Below are 18,858 nucleotides of genomic sequence, written 5' to 3'. Positions count from 1 at the left end.
AATTACTTTAAAACTCAAAGAACCTATATACATGCTCATATACTTTTAGAATTGAAAGTTCAGAGAGAATATTGCTATTATTTATTGTGAACATTCTTTTTTTGCTGTTTTCCCCCTAGGTTTTTAAAGATATCTACCTTTTCTAGTCATTCATAAAAATATGGAGATTCTCTACCCTAATGTAGCACTTTCATTTTAGTTTAAGGATATGTTTTATAAAATTGATTAAATGGCTAGTAATATTCTTTCTAAAAGTAAAATAAAGGATAAACCTTAGTTATTTAAAATATGATCGAATATTATGATTTCACTATTGTTAAGAGTGTTGGCAAAATTAACTACAATACATTTTAAATCAAACATTTATATTTGACAATGACAGAAAATGAAATGTGTGTGTGTGTGTGGGGGGGGTGTTTCCATTTTCATATAATACAACTGATAGATAATTACAAAGTAGCACAAAGAGGGTACTTTTGGTGTTGAGGACCAAGTCATGCTTCTAGTTCTTGTCAGAAATTATCTTAAATGTAATTCAAGTAACAGAAAAAACACATATCCTCAAAATAAAAATTGGAACCTAAGTCACAACTCACAGGATTTCCTATAGGACTTATTTTAGAAAAGGAGAAGATTCTGTTTAACAGTAGGAGTGCCCAAAACAGCCAAGTAGATATTTCCATTGATTTTATCAAGAGATAACTCAAGTTTCTCCCTAAGTTGTTCTGGAAGGCCATAGTAGAGACAGCTACCTTTTGTCCCATAGAAGCTGTATTTCTGTATCCCAAGGAGAATACAGAAAGGGCATTGGCCTTCATCCTGCCTTTAAGCTCTCAGAGCAAAGGATGCTCCAAGAGTGGCACTTTTTTTTTGGCCTACAATTAAACAGAAATTTCAAGCATGATTACTTAGGCTGGCTATGGGAAGGACTTCCCATTCATACACCACCTAGCACAAATATTATGACTTTAATGATTTCTATGACTTTATTTATGTGTATATTTACCCAAGCAGAGATGAAATTACTATCAAACAAAATGTTCTGAGATCACCACTTATCAATTAGAATAGTTATGAGGAAGGAAAAGACAGCTAATGCTCTAGGCATGCCACACAGGGACCACAGCGTATGTGAAAATGCCTCAAGTGAACTCTAGGTGGCGACAAGATCCAACATCCTAGAACATTGGACAATGGTGAGGTATTTTTAAACAAAGACTGACTCTGGATTAGCATTTATGCTTTAGGTCAGTGGACTGTGTCAGATTTAGACTTACCTAAACTTGACTTACAGGATCAAACTGAGTTAAACTAGGGATATTTCCTGAAATTTAGTTCTTGAAATGCTGCATCTACACAGTGACCCCTTTAAATAAATCTGAAGAACCATGTCAATAATTTTTCAAATGTTAATTTGGGGCATTAAACCTATGATTCCCTCTACTTTTATGCATAAATGAGTGCTGAGGAATGACTACTACATTTTATTAAGCCTGAGTCTTTCAAAGCTGACTGGGAGAGCGGAATGCTATATACACACATAATGACATCTATGAGGGGAATGTCTACTTCTGTTAGCCTGAATCATAACTTCCAAATTTAGCCCTATATTTTCTGGAAGGCAAAAGCCGGCAAAAAGGAAGGTCCGAGAATGAAAGCCGGAGGGCTGCTCTTGCCTTAGGATCTACTGAATGCACATTCCCTAGTGAAGGTAAGGCCCAAATAATTATTTCATCATTGTGATATTATCAATCACTTCTTTTTCTTACCAAAGGAACCCTCCCAACTAGCAAAGATTCTGTTTCATTATACAACGCCTTCACATTGATGGCTATTTCAGTGGCAGTATCTCTTGTAAGATTCTAGAAAAGAAGAATATCAAAGACACATAATTCTGTATTAAACTAGGATTCCACTGTAAGTAACTTTAAATTGCATTCATTCATGATTTAAATTCACATCACAGTTTTTAGAAAAATCTATCAAAATTCTGTTATAGGCACAAATCTCCAATAAAAAGTTAAAATCCATCAAAATATATGGAAACAAACCTTACATGATGCCATTCACTGTTGGGAGAAATGTAAACAGCATAAAATTAACCTTAGTAATACTGTCCTACTATAATAATTTCATAGCCACTTCCTATTGCAATTGCAGGAGGCTCAAGTGTTGATAATATCCACTTAAAATGTCATGTGACACTAATGACCTCCACCTGAGCAGATGTCTCTCCAGCAAATCATCACTCATGTGATCTCTCATGGTTTGCATATTTCTAACTGTACACAATACATATAACATACAAAATATGGGTGAATTGGCTTTTGATGTAAGTCAACAGCAGGCTATTAAAAGATAAGCTTTTAGGGAGTCAAAACTTAAACACAGAATTTTGACTGTGTATGGGAGTTGGTACCCTTAACCCCTTTGTTGTTCAGGGTCAACTCTAGTTAGGTCTATTTACTGACTTTCACTTTCAATCAAATTACTTTTTAGATTGTAATCTTGAGAACTAGCATTTACTTAAATGCTAATTTAAGTAACTTCAATTTACTTACAAGAATAACACTATCAGTTTTCTCTATACTATACCATTGTACTATGTTTTACAATTCAAGAGAGTTATGTTCTATCTCTTCTATTATTTAACTTCTGCATTAAAAATTTTACGTAACTATCAACTTAAAATTCAGCAAAACAAAATGAAGTAGGAGTAATTTCAGTGCACAATTTCAAAAGTGACTAAACATCTCTAACAGAATGTACACTTGATTTTTAAGTCTGGCCTTGATTAAGGTGCAGGAGAGAGAGTATGAAAGGACTAAGGAAAGATGATAGCAGTTAAAAGGAGAAAGACTTGAAGGAAGGTGGCAAATGACTGAAAGTGAAATAGAAAAAAATGGGGAGAACTGAAGGACAGGAGTGAAAAACATGGGAGAAAAAGGAAAATAAAATTTGGTGACAAATTTCCCAAAAGATTCTGGTAGAAACTCATACGGACTACATCATTTTCTTTCACAGGATGTGGCATATTTTACAGCATTAAGATCATATGTGTAATACCAAAAGAATCCATGGAATGAGAATTTACCATGAGATCCTCACCTCCGGGCACCTTGGGTTGGCTTTATTCAGTGCATGTGAGCATGCATTCACCGCATGGGCCAGTTCTTGTTCCAGAAGACAGTGAATTGTGGCTGCATCACAAATCCTAAAAATGAAAACAAAACAAGTGAGCAAAATCTTTGGGGGCATTGCTGATTTTTTTTCCCCTGGAGTATAGAAGTAGTTGGGAAAAAAATAACCTATAAAGATCAGCAAGGAAAAAAAAAAGTTTTAAATGGCTGCTTAATTATGGAGGGCACAGGATATATTTATAAAATGTAGACCTTATTGCAACAAAAAAATTAAAAACTCTTTATGTAAAATGTTAGGTTCATAATCAGAAATAAGCATTTTGAAGTGCTACTAACAAAATGGAGTGATACTTCATTTGGCAGTATCATTGGAAAGAGAGGAATCACAAATATAGAATAGAAACTTTTACTTATTGAAACTTCAAATTCAACATATATATCATCTGTATACAAATTAGGGGAACATATATATCATCTGTATACTAAGTGCTTTACAAGCATTATCTAATTTAATGTTCACAACTTTAAGGGGTAGCTATGATTAGTTTTCTCCACTTAATGGATGAAGATGTTGAGGCTCAGAGAGACTGAGTGTATGTATAGAGCTAATAAGTGATAGAGCCAGGATCTATTTCCATTCAACTCCAAAACCTGTTGTGCCACACTCCTCGAGTAGCCAAACCTCTAAGAATGGTTTCTGGAAAGCAAAAATCCTAGAAGGCCCCAAGGCAAAGAAAAGGAAGGAGGAAAAGTTTATCAGAAAATAATGCAAAGTTTGCATGGTTTCTGGAAAGCAAAAATCCTAGAAGGCCCCAAGGCAAAGAAAAGGAAGGAGGAAAAGTTTATCAGAAAATAATGCAAAGTTTGCAGATGAGCAAGAAGGCAAGAGTAGACAAATACTTTTTGCTTCTGACATCTTCAAGGAGAAAGATCTTTAATCAAGAAAGAAAAGAAAAATACCAGAAGTCCTACACACTTGAATCAGGAGTAAGAGAAGAATTTAATGCTTAAGGATCATGCAATTGGTATACAAATTATAAAGGAACCTAAAAATGAACCTGAGCATTATAGCATCAATAATGTTGAGCAACCATGGAGAATAGATAATTTATCAAAAGAACAGAGATGGGTAAATGTTTTCCTCATTTTCAAAGAATGGGAAAGAATTAATGTTCAGATGACCATTTTTACTTGGCAAATGAAACCACCTCCTCAATATTTGTAATGCAATTTAAAATCTTTAGTCCAACTTGGAACCTGTCACGTCCTCTGATTATATCATATTATAGATATCATATGATACCCAAAAAGTAGAGCTGGACATGATGTGCTTTACCTTTCAGGTATTGTATAATCTTCACAGTAAAGTAGCTCCATTTATATCCATGTGGTAGAGAAGATTTAGGTGAAGAGAAGTCAAGAAGTCTTTCTTCTCTGAAGCTCACTTCTGGTTCTAGTGATTTTCATGTATTTTATACTCAGAATCTATTTCTTATCTCTTCCTTTCTGTCTACCAAAATTAATTTATGTGTGGTTTCTAAATTCTGTTGCACACTTGTTAGAAACTGGTGCTAGGACTCTTTTTTTTTTTTTTTTTTTAATAATCTGACTCTCTTTAGGAATAGGGTTAATGTTTGGGCTTCTTTCTACATTCCATGAACATTTAGTTAATAATTATAAGGCAATGTGCAAGTGAATAATAGAGTGTGAAGACCATATGTAAAAGAGGAAATGATAACGGAGAGAGTATCATGTGGCAGGGTAAATTAATCATGTTTCCAGAAGTATAAGATCTGGTCTGAGGACTTGATAAAGGAGAACGACAATTATAGAGGCAAACAAGAGGCAGTAAATGCACCCCTTTTTGATTCTACAAGCAACTAAAAGTACAAATTAAAAAACAAAACTTGCTAAGACTAGAGATTCTCATGGTCTGCAAAGCCGGCAGAACCTCCTACCTAGTAATAAGCTCTTCTGCAGCCTGGGAGCACAGCTGCATCTGCGACACTTCTTCTGTTGCCAGGTCAACGGCGTGTTGGATGAACAAATGGGTTCGAAGAACTGTCTTACCAGTGTCACACTTCTGTTTATCTTCCCAAGATTTTAGAGTGCTTTCAAAGGCCTGTTTAAAAGTAGTACTGCAGTAAATGTTTTGTGTAACAGCCATGAGACTCAGATAAATGTGTATTTAGACATTATATGAAAATCTTTGAAACTATGCTTTCTTTTTCTGTAACACCTCACTCAATAAACCACAAACATAAAACAAGACAAAAAAGAGTAATGTGATCCATAAGGATAAATATATCACTGAAAATAAAAAGACTTTAAAATTTCAATGTTTATTTCTTCAATTTATGCTTCAATCTTTACCATTTTATTTTACTTTGATATTTTATCTTAACTATTTTACTAGATAGCATGAATATTGTCAGTTTTATTTGTTAAGGTTTGACCTTAATTAAAAATATATACTATAGGGAAGACAAAACTAATGGAGACAGTAAAGAGATCAGTGGTTTCCAGGAATAAGGGAGGACAGATGCATAGGTGAACCCTAAGGGGTTTTAGGCCGTAAAACTATCTGCATGACACTATAATGGTGGATACAAGTCAAAACTCCTCGGTACACAACACAGAGTAATGTGAACTAGGATTTTAGTTAATAATGTATTAATATTGGCTTATCAGTTGCAACAAAAGTACCATGCTAATGCAAAATATTAATAATAGGGGAATATGTGTGTAATGGGAGGAAGGATGTATGTGAATAATGAATACAATTAGAGTCCTCTTGTGTACTTTTGCTCAATATAAGCCTAAAGCTTTTAAAAAACATATTTAATTTAAAACCAAACTGAATATTTGTTCATATTTAAATGTCAGATTTAAGAGAATTTAAATCTTTCCCATTTCCTATTTTTCATGACAATTTAGAATTTAAAAAAAACAATTTGATAAAATTCCAGAATAAATTTTTTTTGGTTACATACTCTGTCCCTTGTTAGCATCTGAGCTCTGTTTTTGTGCACAATTTTGATAATCCCTGGAGGCTGGACCCATGCTTCACCATCCACCTGCACTGGGACTCCCTCATCACCAAATATGGTGATTTTTACTGTGCGGCACTGAAATAAAACACATTGTTTTAGAGTATAAGTCATCCTGAGAAATTGACCATCAATCTCTGCATGTGTTCAGGCTTGATATTTAGGCCATTCTGTGGGAATGGAATTCTATGCTAAACCACTTATGATGACACAGTAAGAACTGACCTGACAGCAAAGTCAATATCATATAGAAGCATATTCAGGACACCTGTCATTTGGAATAGCAGCCCCCAGCCCTCCATGGCCCAAGAAGCATAGTCAGAGAAACAAACCTGGGCTATTCGATGATGCTGCAGCTTAATGACCCTTGAAACTGCCATTTGCATGCTGTCAAATATTGCAACGACTTCCAAGATCTTGTCATCAAATGATGGTGCAGTAAATATCTGAAAGGAAAAACTATGTTTCATTTTCACTGAACATTTTGGTAAAGCGGTACATCAAATAATGTAAACCCTGCTATCTGTCTATATTTAGAAACATAAAAATAGTGAGCAAAAAGCAAATAAACATTAGAAAATGATAATCCAAGAGAAAAAAATCACTGAAGATGGCTTAAAATAAATGTAATTTTTAAAAAGGATTTTGCATAGGGATAGAAGACTCATTTACATAAAGCACTGTTTGGACTAATGCATTTTTAAATGATTCATCTTGGTATAAATGCAGCAAACATCTGCCATATATAATTCAGATGTTTTGCTAAGCTAATGTCTATAATTTTTAGAAATCTAAGAAACCCAAAAGGTGAAACAGTTTCATCAGGTTAAAGCTAATGAACATGCAAATTATGATACAGTTCACTTGGTTATTCTAAGGGAGATCTTTCAAGGTATTATAAGCAGCATGCACGTGTGCCTCATATCTTAATACAACAACTTTTTAGGGCATTGAACTATGGAAACAGAAACCTCAGGTGGTAAAATTCACGTAAACTTTCTTTTTCTTTATGTTAGATGCCTTTTTCACAAAATTAATTACTTAAAAATGTAGACTGTATGACGTTCCCTCTTTTGCCCCCTCTTTTTCTTTGTCATAAATAATTATTATTCTTAAAAAAAAAAACAACATAAAGTAGTATCCAAATTGAAAACTTTCATTGAAAATATCAGGAAACAAACTTTCTAACTGATGATTAATTACTTGGCAAAAGTAATTTTGGTGATGTAATTAAATTGTGGACCTTGAAATGGGAAAATTATCCTGATGCTCTGGGTAGACCCAAAGTAATCACAAGGCTCACTAAAAAGTGGAAGAGGAAGGCAGAAAAGGTGACTAGAGTGAAGCAATGAAAATCCAACCTGTGGGAGGAACAAGAGCAGCCTCTAAAAGCTGAAAGGACAGGAAACAGATTCTCTCTTACTGCTTCCAAAGTCACACAGCCCTCTGACATCTTGATTTTATTAGCCCAGGGAGACTTTGTCAGACTTATACCATATAGAAATGTAAGATGGTAAACCTGTGTTTTTACTAAATTGGTGTTAATTTGTTATAGCAGCAGTAGAAAACTAATACCAGTATAAAATTAAGAAGCAAGATCTTCCCTTCTTTATATCCTAAATTTACTTTACTCACGTAGATGACTTTGTATTTACCCCCCCCCAAATTGTAACCTACATCCCAGAATAAGGAATTTTAGAGTAAACCCATGAAAAACTATCTAAATAAAACCTTGAACAAATCTATTCTACCCCCATACCTTCCCCGTATAAAACATTCTGACATTAAATTAATATTAAAAGTACATCTTTAAAAGATATTACATGAATTGAATCATTGTTGAGGTAACAGACTCTATTTCTATTTTGCTACTTACATCATCCTCTTTGGTTCCACCCCAGAAGTTAGTGCCTCCTGCATAGCTAGGGATGTTTAACACTGCTATGCCTTGCAAACTGGGGAGAGGAATATACTGCCCATCGCACTGCAAAGTACAAAGCCTAGAGGTTAGACTTCAAGAGCAACACCACTAGTTTGGAGGATAGTAAAACACCAAAGTGAGGGAGAAAAATGTATTGGTTATGTTTGTTCTCTTGTAAGTACATTCCTACACATTACAAAGGCATTTATCTTATTTCTTCTTAATTGAAAAAAATTGAAAGCATAAATAAAAGCTTTCTAAGTGCAGAAAACTGCACTTAGAAAGAAATGCTTTCCCTCTTCTTTCCCCTCAAATCAGGCAGTAACTTTCTTGAATCCTTTTCGACCACTTGAGAGATTCTCACTTGCTTTATGAGTTTAGGCATCCTTTTGAAAGCAGCTCTTTAAGGGCAGGTTCTGGTCCAGCCCACATTGGTAACACCTCTCTAAAAGGAACTGGTTACTGGCTAAACTCTAAAGCTGAGTTTTTCAAGGAGTCAGAATCAAAGCCAAACAAAAAACATGCTTGTTGGAAAGCACCTGACACTCCTTGCCTTGTCATTACTCACTCATGAAAATGAAAAGTACCACTTAGATGAAAACAACAATGACAAAAGTAATAACATTGGTGAAGTAATTATATATGTGAATAAGTTTTACTGAGTAGAAATAGAATTGTTACCTTTTCACAAATGCTATTTATTAAATTAATGTTGTTTGCTTTACTCTATTAAGTCTTAGAGCCCAGCTATTAAGAAGTAAATAATCAGTAAAGGGACTGAATGTTTTCGCTACAAAGAAATGATACATGATTGAGGAGATCCATGTGCTTACCCTGATTTGAACATTATGCAATATGTACATGTACCAAACTATAACATGGTACCCCATTACATGTATAATTTTTATATATAAAGTAAAAATATTTAAAATTACTCAAGAAAATGAGTATAATTATATTACATAAATTTTATGATCACAATAATTTAATCAGTATTTGGGCTGGGTTATAGCTCAGTGGTAGAGCACCTATCTAGCACATGTGAGGCACTGGGTTTGATGCTCGGTACCAAAAATAAATAAATAAAAGTATTGTGTCCATTTACAACTAAAAAAAAATTAATAGTATTTAAAGAGAGCCACCTAATGAAACTAAGTGAACATTTAATTTAATGGAAAGATTTAAACCTTTTTTTTTTTTTTTTTTTTTTTAATCTTTTAAGACTTCAAAATGGTTGGGCTGGGGATGTGGCTCAAGTGGTAGCACGTTCTCCTGGCATGCACAGGGCGCTGGGTTCGATCCTCAGCACCACATAAAAGTAAAATAAAGATGTTGTGTCGAATCTCTCTTAAAAAAAATGGTGTGTGTGTGTGTGTGTGTGTATGAGACAAATTGAGAGGGAGAGCGAGGGAGGGAGGGAGAGAGAGGGAGGGAGGGAGAGGGAGAGAGGGAGGGAGAGAGGGGGAGGGAGGGAGAGGGAGGGAGAGAGAGGGAGGGAGGGAGAGGGAGGGAGAGAGAGGGAGGGAGGGAAGGAGGGAGGGAGAGAGAGAGAGAGAGAGAGAGAGAGAGAGTGAGTGAGTGTGTGTGTGTGTGTGTGTGTGTGTGTGTGTGTATGTATGTCTGCACGTGCTCAGTTCTGGCAGTTGAACCCAGGGGCATTCTACCACCAAGGTACACCCACAGTCCATTTTATTTTGAGACAGAGTCTCACTTATTTTCCCAGATTGTCTCCAAACTTGCCACCTTCCTGCTTCAGTCTCCTTAGTTGCTAAGATTATAGGCCTGTGCCACAATGCCAGCTTAAGCATTATTTAAAAAGAGAAGCACTTAAAAATGTCATATTTAAAATAGATTCTATACCTCCATTAAATAAGTCTCATATTAAAAATGGCATTTTAATGCCCAATCAAAATTGTCTTTAACATTTAGAATAAATGAGAATCTAGTTTGAATCCATTTTCAACCACTGGTATAATTGAGACCTTATATGTTTTATTTACCTCTACATGAGATTTTTACAATTTCTTTTCCTTTCCCGAAGATACGGTGTTAACCAGTAGACAGGCTGAGTATTCAATATTTACAGGTCTACATTGTAACCCAGCACTCAGGGCCATGCCTGGCATATAGCTAGTACTGAATATATACTTGTTAAATGAATATTAATTACTTAGTAGAATAATGAACTTTTTCTAAATTCAATACATTAAACTGGTATCTGTGTGCTTTAGAAAGAGCTGTTTTCATTCATACGACTAAGTTAAAGGAAACGGAAAAAATGCTGTCTCTGTAAATATAAAAGAAGTAATTTTAAAACTGTTTAATGGATGCACTTTATTTGCAAGCATGAATGGAATAAGATGAACATTTTCAGAAGGAAGTGCCATGTATACTGCCAAATGTAATACATTATATATTAAGCAAAACACAAGTGAAGTACTTAATATCTGTGTCATGGAGTCTCATAGAAAAAACACAAGCAGCACAGATTTGACAAATTAGGATCACATGACCGAAAACTTTCTTATATTCAGGAAGAACTTCGGGAGTATTATATCCTTTTATAATTGTCCCATTCATCCCACATTCCATTTGTGGTTCATGATGTTGCAAAATGCCATGAGACTCCAGATATGCACATGCACATACATACCTGTCTCCGTGTGTGTGTGTGTGTGTGTGTGTGTGTGTATCTGCATATGTGTGTATGCATGTGTGTATATGTATAGAATAGGAAAGATACATATGTGTGTGTATATATATTATTTATATATATGTATGTGTATATGTATAGAATAGGACAGATGTGTATATGTGTGTGTGTGTGTGTGTGTGTGTTTGTCTATAAATATATCTGTCCTGTTCTGTTACTCTGACCAAGCAATGTGGGATAGTGGAAAGATCGTGGGCTTGGTTTGAATTCTCTCACTGAGTATTTTGAGTAAGTCCCTTAAACTTTCAAAGCTTCATTTTGCTCAACTGCTAACACTTAGTGTGACCAATGAAATGAGGTATAGGAAAGCACCTAGAACACATAGTCAGAAGTCAGTGAATTTCCTTCTTTAGTCATGATTACATATTGTTTTATGGTAACAAAGCAGTGAATTTGAAGTGATGGCTCCTTCAGTTATCAGCTGTTTGATCTTAGGCAAGTTCCTCCTCTGAAATGAATAACAATACCTACTATGTAAAGTACCAGGATTAAACCCAGGGCACTTAAACATTGAGCCACATCCCCAGTCCCTTTTAAAATTGTTTTTTATTTTGAGACAGGGCCTTGCTAAGTTGCTGGGGCTGGCTTTGAACTTCTATCCTCCTGCCTCAGCCTCCCAAGTCACAGGGATTGCAGGCTTGGCCCTAACTCATAAAGTTCTAACAATTAAATGTGATGGTATAGACAGAATTCAGTAAAATTCAACTAGTATAAAATAATTTAACCAGTAGTTATGACTAATTATTATTGAAGTAAACTAAACAAAGATAGAAATTACTATTTCTATCTAATAAATCAAAATTTATTTAGGTTTTACAAAGTATAAACAGATTATAGAAATAGTTTAAGTAACCAAAAATATGCATTAAACAAATATTTGTTCTCCAATACCTATTTCATTATAGCTTACAGATGGATCTTGTTTTTTAAAAATGACTTGTTTTTCTTCATTTTATCTTAGTATTTAAAGGATTCAAAACAGTATGCAATCATTATTTCAGTTAATAAATAGGAAAAGCTCCTTGACACATGTAAGTTAGGTATATTATAGGCAAAAAGTCAACCATTCTTAATCAAAATGTTTAAAAATTTAATGAGATTTTCCTATTTATAGCTGTAATCCCAATAGCTTGGGAGGCTGAGATAGGAGTATCAAGGACTTCTCTATCATAAGAGTAGCAAGATGTGTTACTGTGATTTTATCTTATATTTTTGGCATTCCCAAAAGATTATAAATCTCAGTCAATGATTCTGAAAGTTGGGTATATATCAGAACCAAAACTGATGGCTTGGGAAACAAAATTTATACATCTAGAATTCTTTTCAGTTCACACTGTTATTTCTTGTACCTTAGCTCACTGAATTTGCACAGAAGCATTATTTCATTTGTTGTGTAGACAGAGAAACCAAAGTCTTTCTTCCATACAAATTCAAAGTTGAGACTTAAAATCAGTCTTCTTTCTTTTTTATTTTTTAAAAATATTTATTTTTTGGTGTAGATGGACACAACGCAATGCTTTATTTTTACGTGGTGCTGAGGATCGAACCCAGGTCCCTAGTGTGCTAGGCGAGCGCTCTGCTGCTGAGCCACAATCCCAGCCCTGAAATCAGTCTTCTTTCATACCACAATATTCTGGACTGACACTGATGCAGAGATTTCTCTGGAAAGAGCTTCCAAAGATGGGGCTATCTCTTCACCTTTATCTCAAGTGAACCATCATATCAGGGAAATTAATTTGTAGACAACAGGCCTTCCATGGTCTGTTATTCTTGGGCACAGAAGGTGTTCCTTCATTTACTTTAAATGGCAAAGAATTCTCTACTTTTTTTTTTTGGGGGGGTACTGAGGATTGAACTCAGGGGCATTTGATCACTGAGCTACATCCCCAGCCCTATTTTGTATTTTATTTAGAGACAGGGACTGAGTTGCTCAGTGCCTCACCATTTGTAGGCTGGTTTTGAACTTGTGATCCTCCTGTCTCAGCCTCCTGAGCTGTTGGGATTACAGGCATGTACCACTGGGCCCAGCGAATTCTCTACTTTTAATTTTTCTGTTTTTATATGTCTTGTTTTACTAATTTGTTTCTTCATGTATCATTTAACATACAATTCTATATCAAGGATCTTAACTTGAGGTACAGAAACCCAGGGTCCATGAATAGTTTCAGGGGGACTGTTAAACTTGATGATAAAAATAAAACTTTTATGTTCACTAACCTCTGGAATTTAGCATTGTCCTCAGTTATAAATGCAGACAACAAACAGGCATTAGCAATACCTGTAATTTCACTGTCAATAGAAATACAGTTTTTTTTTTGTATATTACAAATGTTTCAGATATCATTTATGTTCATCATTTCTTTAAAATTATGGTATTTATTAGACATGCCACTAGATTTTCACTTGTTGTGGCAATGAAACATACATTACTTTTAAACAATTTAAAAATATTGGCCTGGCATGGTGGTGCATGCCTGTAATCCCAGTGGCTCAGGAGGCTGAGACAGGAGGATCAAGAGTTCAAAGCCAGCCTCACAAATGGCGAGGTGCTAAGCAACTCAGTGAGACTCTATCTCTAAATAAAATACAAAATAGGGCTGGGATGTGACTCAGTGGTGGAGCGCCCCTGAGTTCAATCCCCAGTACTCCTCCCTCCAAATTTTTTTTTTTATTAATTTATTTTAATATTATTGGTTTCTATGTATTTTATACAATGCATTTCAAAAACATTTGTACAAGGGGTCCAGAGTTTTACCAGAATGTCAAAGGGTCTACTGCTTCAGAACCTTTTTAAATGGAGTTCAAAAGCAGCTGTATAAGAGTAAGATATCCTGTTAATAACATGGGCATCAAGTTGAAGTGGCAAATCTATGTTTGTAGAGCCAAGTTTCTTGCAGGAAATAAGACCCACCAGACATTCTGATTCCAGATAATTCCTTAAACTTTAAAGATGGTCAATCATAGGGCTTGATCACAGAACAGCTTGTAAAAGTATACCAAATCATTCTGTTTTCTCCCTTCAGTATAGTATTGAATACATTACATCAGATAATCAACACTTTATATAAAGCAGGCTTTGTGATATGTGATTTTGTCCAACTGTAGGTTAATGTAACATTTGAGGTAGGCAAACTTAAGCTATGATGCTTGGTAGATTAGGGGTATTGTATCATTTTTGAATTACAGTTTCAACTCTTATAATGAGTTTAATAACCCCATCTTACCAAATTACACTAAATCATCATTTACCTGTTCATTTACACCTCAAGAGAGGGCTAGGTGCTGTGCTAAGTGCTGGAGAAAACAAAGATAAACACAACTCCCTACCTGTTCTTATGGAGTGTGAACAACTAGAGACGAGACACAATTAGAAAAGGAAGGATTATAATACACCAGACACAGGAGGACACCTAAGTTGATCTGGTGATGAGGCTGTGAAAAATAGCATTTACAAAATGTGATCCTTCCTGATTTTTGCATCTTTTTAAAAAATTTTGATTTGTTATATATGACAGCCAAATATATAACAATTCATATTATACATAGAGAGCACAATTTTTCATATCTCTGGTTGTACACAGTAGAATCACATCCTTTGTGTCTTCTTACATGTACTTAGGGTAATGATGACCATCGCATTCTTCCATCTTTCCTACTCCTATTTCTCCCCATCACCTCCCTCCCCCTTTCCCTTTTGCCCTATGTAGAGTTCATTTAATCCTCACCCCCCAACACACAGCATATTATGAATTAGCACCCTTAAATCAGAGAAATTATTCAGCATTTGGTTTTTGGGGGTTGGCTAATTTCACTTAGCATTATATTCTCTAGCTTCATTCATTTACCTGCAAATGCCATGATTTTATTATTTTAATGCTGAATAATATTCCATTATGTATATATACCACATTATTTTTATCCATTAATCCACTGAAGGGCATCTAGGTTGGTTCCACAGGTTAGCTATTGTGAATTGTGCTGCTATAAACATTGATATGGCTGTATCCCTGTAGTATGCTGTTTTTATGTCCTTTGAGTATAAACCAAGGAGTGGGATAATTGGGTCAATGGTGATTCCATACCCAGTTTTCCAAGGAATCTCCATACTGATTTCCATATTGGCTGCACCAATTTGCAGTCCTACCAGCAATGTATGAGTGTGCCTTTTCATTTGGTAATCTCTACCTTAATTTAACAGGCACTGATAATGGAACCAGCTAATTGCATAGTTATACTTTTAGAGTGGAAGTCTTTATCTTCACTATAACATTCAGTTGATAACAACTGAGCCAGGCACCTCTTTAGTCCATATCCCAACAACAACAACAACAAAAACAACCTCTCCTCCCCCGCAAAATCCAATGCTTTTAAAAGTATATCATACATACAGGAAAGTATATAAATCTTAGGTCTGAAATATTCTGATCAGTAAATCAAACCAAGCATTGTTATTTTAAGTGTTATCATAACCAGAATGTGAACTAAAGAGGTGACTGGCTCAATTGCTCTCAACTAAATGATATATTTAAAAAATATCTGGTTATAAAAGGATACAAGATACAAAAGACACACCTGTCATCATAAACAGTGAGACTGAACCAAGGGTAGAAGAAAATGAAATTCACAGTTTAATTGACTTTGCTGAGCCATGTCCCCAACCTTTTTAATTTTTTTCTGTGATCAAAGAAGACTTAAAATCTTTTAATTTCCTATTTAAATCAGTAAAAAATAATGAAAAAAACCTAAATGCTCGAAATCTTTTTCTTTTACTGACTTGCTATTAGAAATAATTGGAACAAAAATAAATACATATTTTAAATTAAAAGACTGTACTTAGTATAAAAGTTATTTTAAGGGATTTGTGAAACTCTGGGTATTACAGAACTGAGTCAGAACTGGGAAACTGAAATGAGAAAGTCCACTAAAAACCCTATCCTATAAATGTACTCCCATGACTCCACATTTTCCTGGGCACTGCGTCTCCACTTTCAGGAGCTACTGACAACAATGGTGAAGTGTGGGTTCATGTCCAGTGTTTATACCTACATTAGCAAAAAGTCACTCCCTTGATCTTTTTTTCCTCCTGAACATTTAATCACTAATCAAGGGGAATTTAGGTCATATTAGCCCTACAGATGAAAATAGTTTTCTAAATAAGATAATGTGAAATGTCTTTACTTCAACATGAACTTACCTCAAGTTGAACTCTTTGTTCTAAATTCTTGTATGATCTCTGTAATAATTCCCGGGTCCCAAGGACTCCATACCACATCAAGTTTTTAGTTCGGCTCCTAAAAATAAATATCCGTGGACATTTCAGGAAATTTTACTCCATGAAGGCAGAGCAAGCAAAAGAAATGAATAAAATTAAAGTAAAAACCACCTTCAGGTGATAACATTATTTTCAAAATTACCTGTATTTTTCAGGGTGCTCCTCTCTCTTGTTATTAAATTCTAATGAAATTTTTGCATCCAATCCAATCCCAAAGTAATTGTTCATGACACATTTTTCTGAATATCCATCTCTTCGAGAATAAGGAAAAGTACATAAAGGTTAATTTCAGGTTCATTATAACAATTAAATTTGTTCACAAAACAGCACTTAAAATCAGTTAAGCTTCTACTCCTTACAGGAGATTGTAAAGCTCGGTAGGAATTACTTCCTATATATATATATATATATGCCATGTGCATAGCCATAGTACATGTGTACAATTTTTGGTACATGTGATATAAAGGGCAAGGCAAAGACAGAGTAATGGATTGTTTTCTATTAAATTTAACAAAGTCTTAGTCCTTCTATTTTCTCTATAAGTCTCTTGCTACCAGACAGATGAAGACGGTTATGGGAAGGGCCTGGTAGTTAGGTGGCCTTACTCCTCTTTTTCAACCATTAGAAAGTCTTCTCCCCCTTTGACTCTTAACAATGGGAAAATATTTGCATAAAAAACTACTAGAGTCAATCCATTTTTCTAAGTACTGTTGGAAGTTCAAAATATGGTACTTTGAGGAATGTCATTATGGAGTGTGATATAACAAAGGCCAAATGGAAAGAAAAAATATATCTTTTGTTAAAAAATATTTTTTTAGTTGTAAATGGACACAATGCATTTATTTGTTTGTTTGTTTATTTATTTATTTATATGTAGTGCTGAGGATTAAACATGTGCCCCAGTGCCTCACACATGCCAGATGAATGTGCTACCACTGAGCCACAACCCCAGCCCCCCAAAATTATAACTTGAGTTGCTAAAAATATAGAAATTTTGAGAAGGGAAGAGGTCAGTATGTGATCAAAGCTCCCAAAATTAGAAAATCTAGAAGCTGGGTATGAAAAGATGGCAGATTTGGCGAAGACTGAGAAGAAAGAAGAGGAAGGGAACAGCAGAAATACAGGTGTAAAGGCACCTGTAAGTGAAAGCCTCCAGAGAGAAGTGAGCAGACCTGTGCTTCCTCTCCCAGAATGTGCTCTCAAAGAGAACAGGTGGGAAAGTGACTGCCTCTGGACAGACCAGAGACACCACTGAATTTCCAAAGGCTTAATGTGCCTTTCCAAATTCTCTGATCACTCTTTTAGTATATGGAGCCATACATCACGATACATATATGCTATAATTCACATTATGAAGAAATAAGAAAAGCCAAAAGAAAAATAATTGCAAAAACATTTTCTTACACTGAATCTAGATCTGGGTCAATAAATGGCGTTGCACCAAAAGGATCGATATTTGCTAGTAACATTTTGTTGATAATGGAACTCCCAGCAATTGAAGCAGCTAGTCCTGCTCTTAAACCTGAACAGAAAATACATAAAGCATCACATGTTAAGGAAAAAAAGAAACAACCAGTCAATTCATGCCTAATCACAAACATCTTGCTCCTAGAGTATGATTTTCAGTGCCTATTCATCTTATTAACCCAAACTAAGAACTATGAAATTTATGACTATAAAGTTTTTGGTGCTTCCAAAAACTTTATAGTCATAAATTGAGGAGATGAGGATATTAACAAAAGTCTCTTCATGACATTTTCTCTTACCATCCTAGCAATTCTATGACTTCAACAAATAAATACATATTACCTCTTTATTATAGCAAATAATGTAATAAGTCTATGAGGAATTTACAATAAAGCCTGAATTGCCCAATATATCTTGGAGTTACCACCTTTATACTCTCAAAAGTGTAGATAATAATAACTTAAAATGTTAGGAGGTGTATTAAAGTAAATAGTGTTACTGTCAAGAATAAGTAGGAAAATACTAAATGCAGGTATTTATGAATTTTAGAAGAATATAGTATTGAACATAAAAAAATAAAGCACCTATCTTACCTCTGAATATGCAAAAGCCCCAATTGATTTCAACATTCTTTTCACTAACTCTTGGCATTCAAAGCTAATGAATTTTATGCTCTACTCAACCTAATATAAGGTTGGAAACACCAAAGTCTGCAGAGAAGACAAAGTAATACGGGCCAAGAGAACAAACAAGAAAGGACAGAAGGGTGAACAAAAACAAGAAACGCTAGGAAATTAGAAAAACAAGTCCTTTCTTTGGCAAGCCTTCCCTCCCTCAACAGTGAGCTCTTCTTAGAGGATATCATTATTCATTATTTTAATTAGTAATTTTTTCCAGAGTATCAAATTATCAGGATGAGTTTTAATTTTCATAGTCTTGAATATTCTATGTGATGCTTTACTATATCATTTTCCTTTTATGTCTAAACATGGAGATAAAAAAACAACAAATCTGGTGAGAGTAAAGAACAATCTAGAGAAGTTCTCACACCCCACAGGCAGGCGTAATATTCTCTAAAACGTCTCAAGATAACATTAGAGCTCCAGCTCAGCAGGGCCATCCCTGTGTTCCTGGAGAGAATGAAAATATGACTTCTATGCCAAAGCCAGGCAAGTTCTGGAATTATCTTTCTTTCTTTCAATATATTACAGTGATACAATTCATGCACCATAAAATACACTCTTTGAAGTTTTTAAATAATTTAGCTGTTTGTAGCACACGCACAAAGTATCGTA

General features: G+C 34.8%; 1 protein-coding gene across 2 annotated transcripts in view; it reads right to left on the bottom strand.

Moving 5' to 3' along the window:
- Positions 1-18,858, bottom strand: part of LOC113175707 (diacylglycerol kinase eta) — a 184,159-nt gene that overhangs the window by 19,213 nt on the left and 146,088 nt on the right. For both annotated transcript variants that reach the window (XM_077795200.1, XM_077795201.1), the window contains exons 19-27: positions 17,501-17,618; positions 16,239-16,349; positions 16,019-16,115; positions 8,067-8,174; positions 6,523-6,636; positions 6,134-6,268; positions 5,099-5,262; positions 3,109-3,214; positions 1,770-1,862 (exon numbers count right to left, since the gene is read on the bottom strand). In XM_077795200.1, the coding sequence (XP_077651326.1) occupies positions 1,770-1,862; positions 3,109-3,214; positions 5,099-5,262; positions 6,134-6,268; positions 6,523-6,636; positions 8,067-8,174; positions 16,019-16,115; positions 16,239-16,349; positions 17,501-17,618 (1,046 nt within the window). The remainder of the gene's footprint in view (positions 1-1,769; positions 1,863-3,108; positions 3,215-5,098; positions 5,263-6,133; positions 6,269-6,522; positions 6,637-8,066; positions 8,175-16,018; positions 16,116-16,238; positions 16,350-17,500; positions 17,619-18,858) is intronic.

The sequence above is a fragment of the Urocitellus parryii genome, chromosome 2 (genome assembly GCF_045843805.1).
Source record: "Urocitellus parryii isolate mUroPar1 chromosome 2, mUroPar1.hap1, whole genome shotgun sequence".
NCBI classification, from domain to species: Eukaryota; Metazoa; Chordata; class Mammalia; order Rodentia; family Sciuridae; genus Urocitellus; species Urocitellus parryii.
This window is presented reverse-complemented; position numbering and strand designations above follow the sequence as displayed.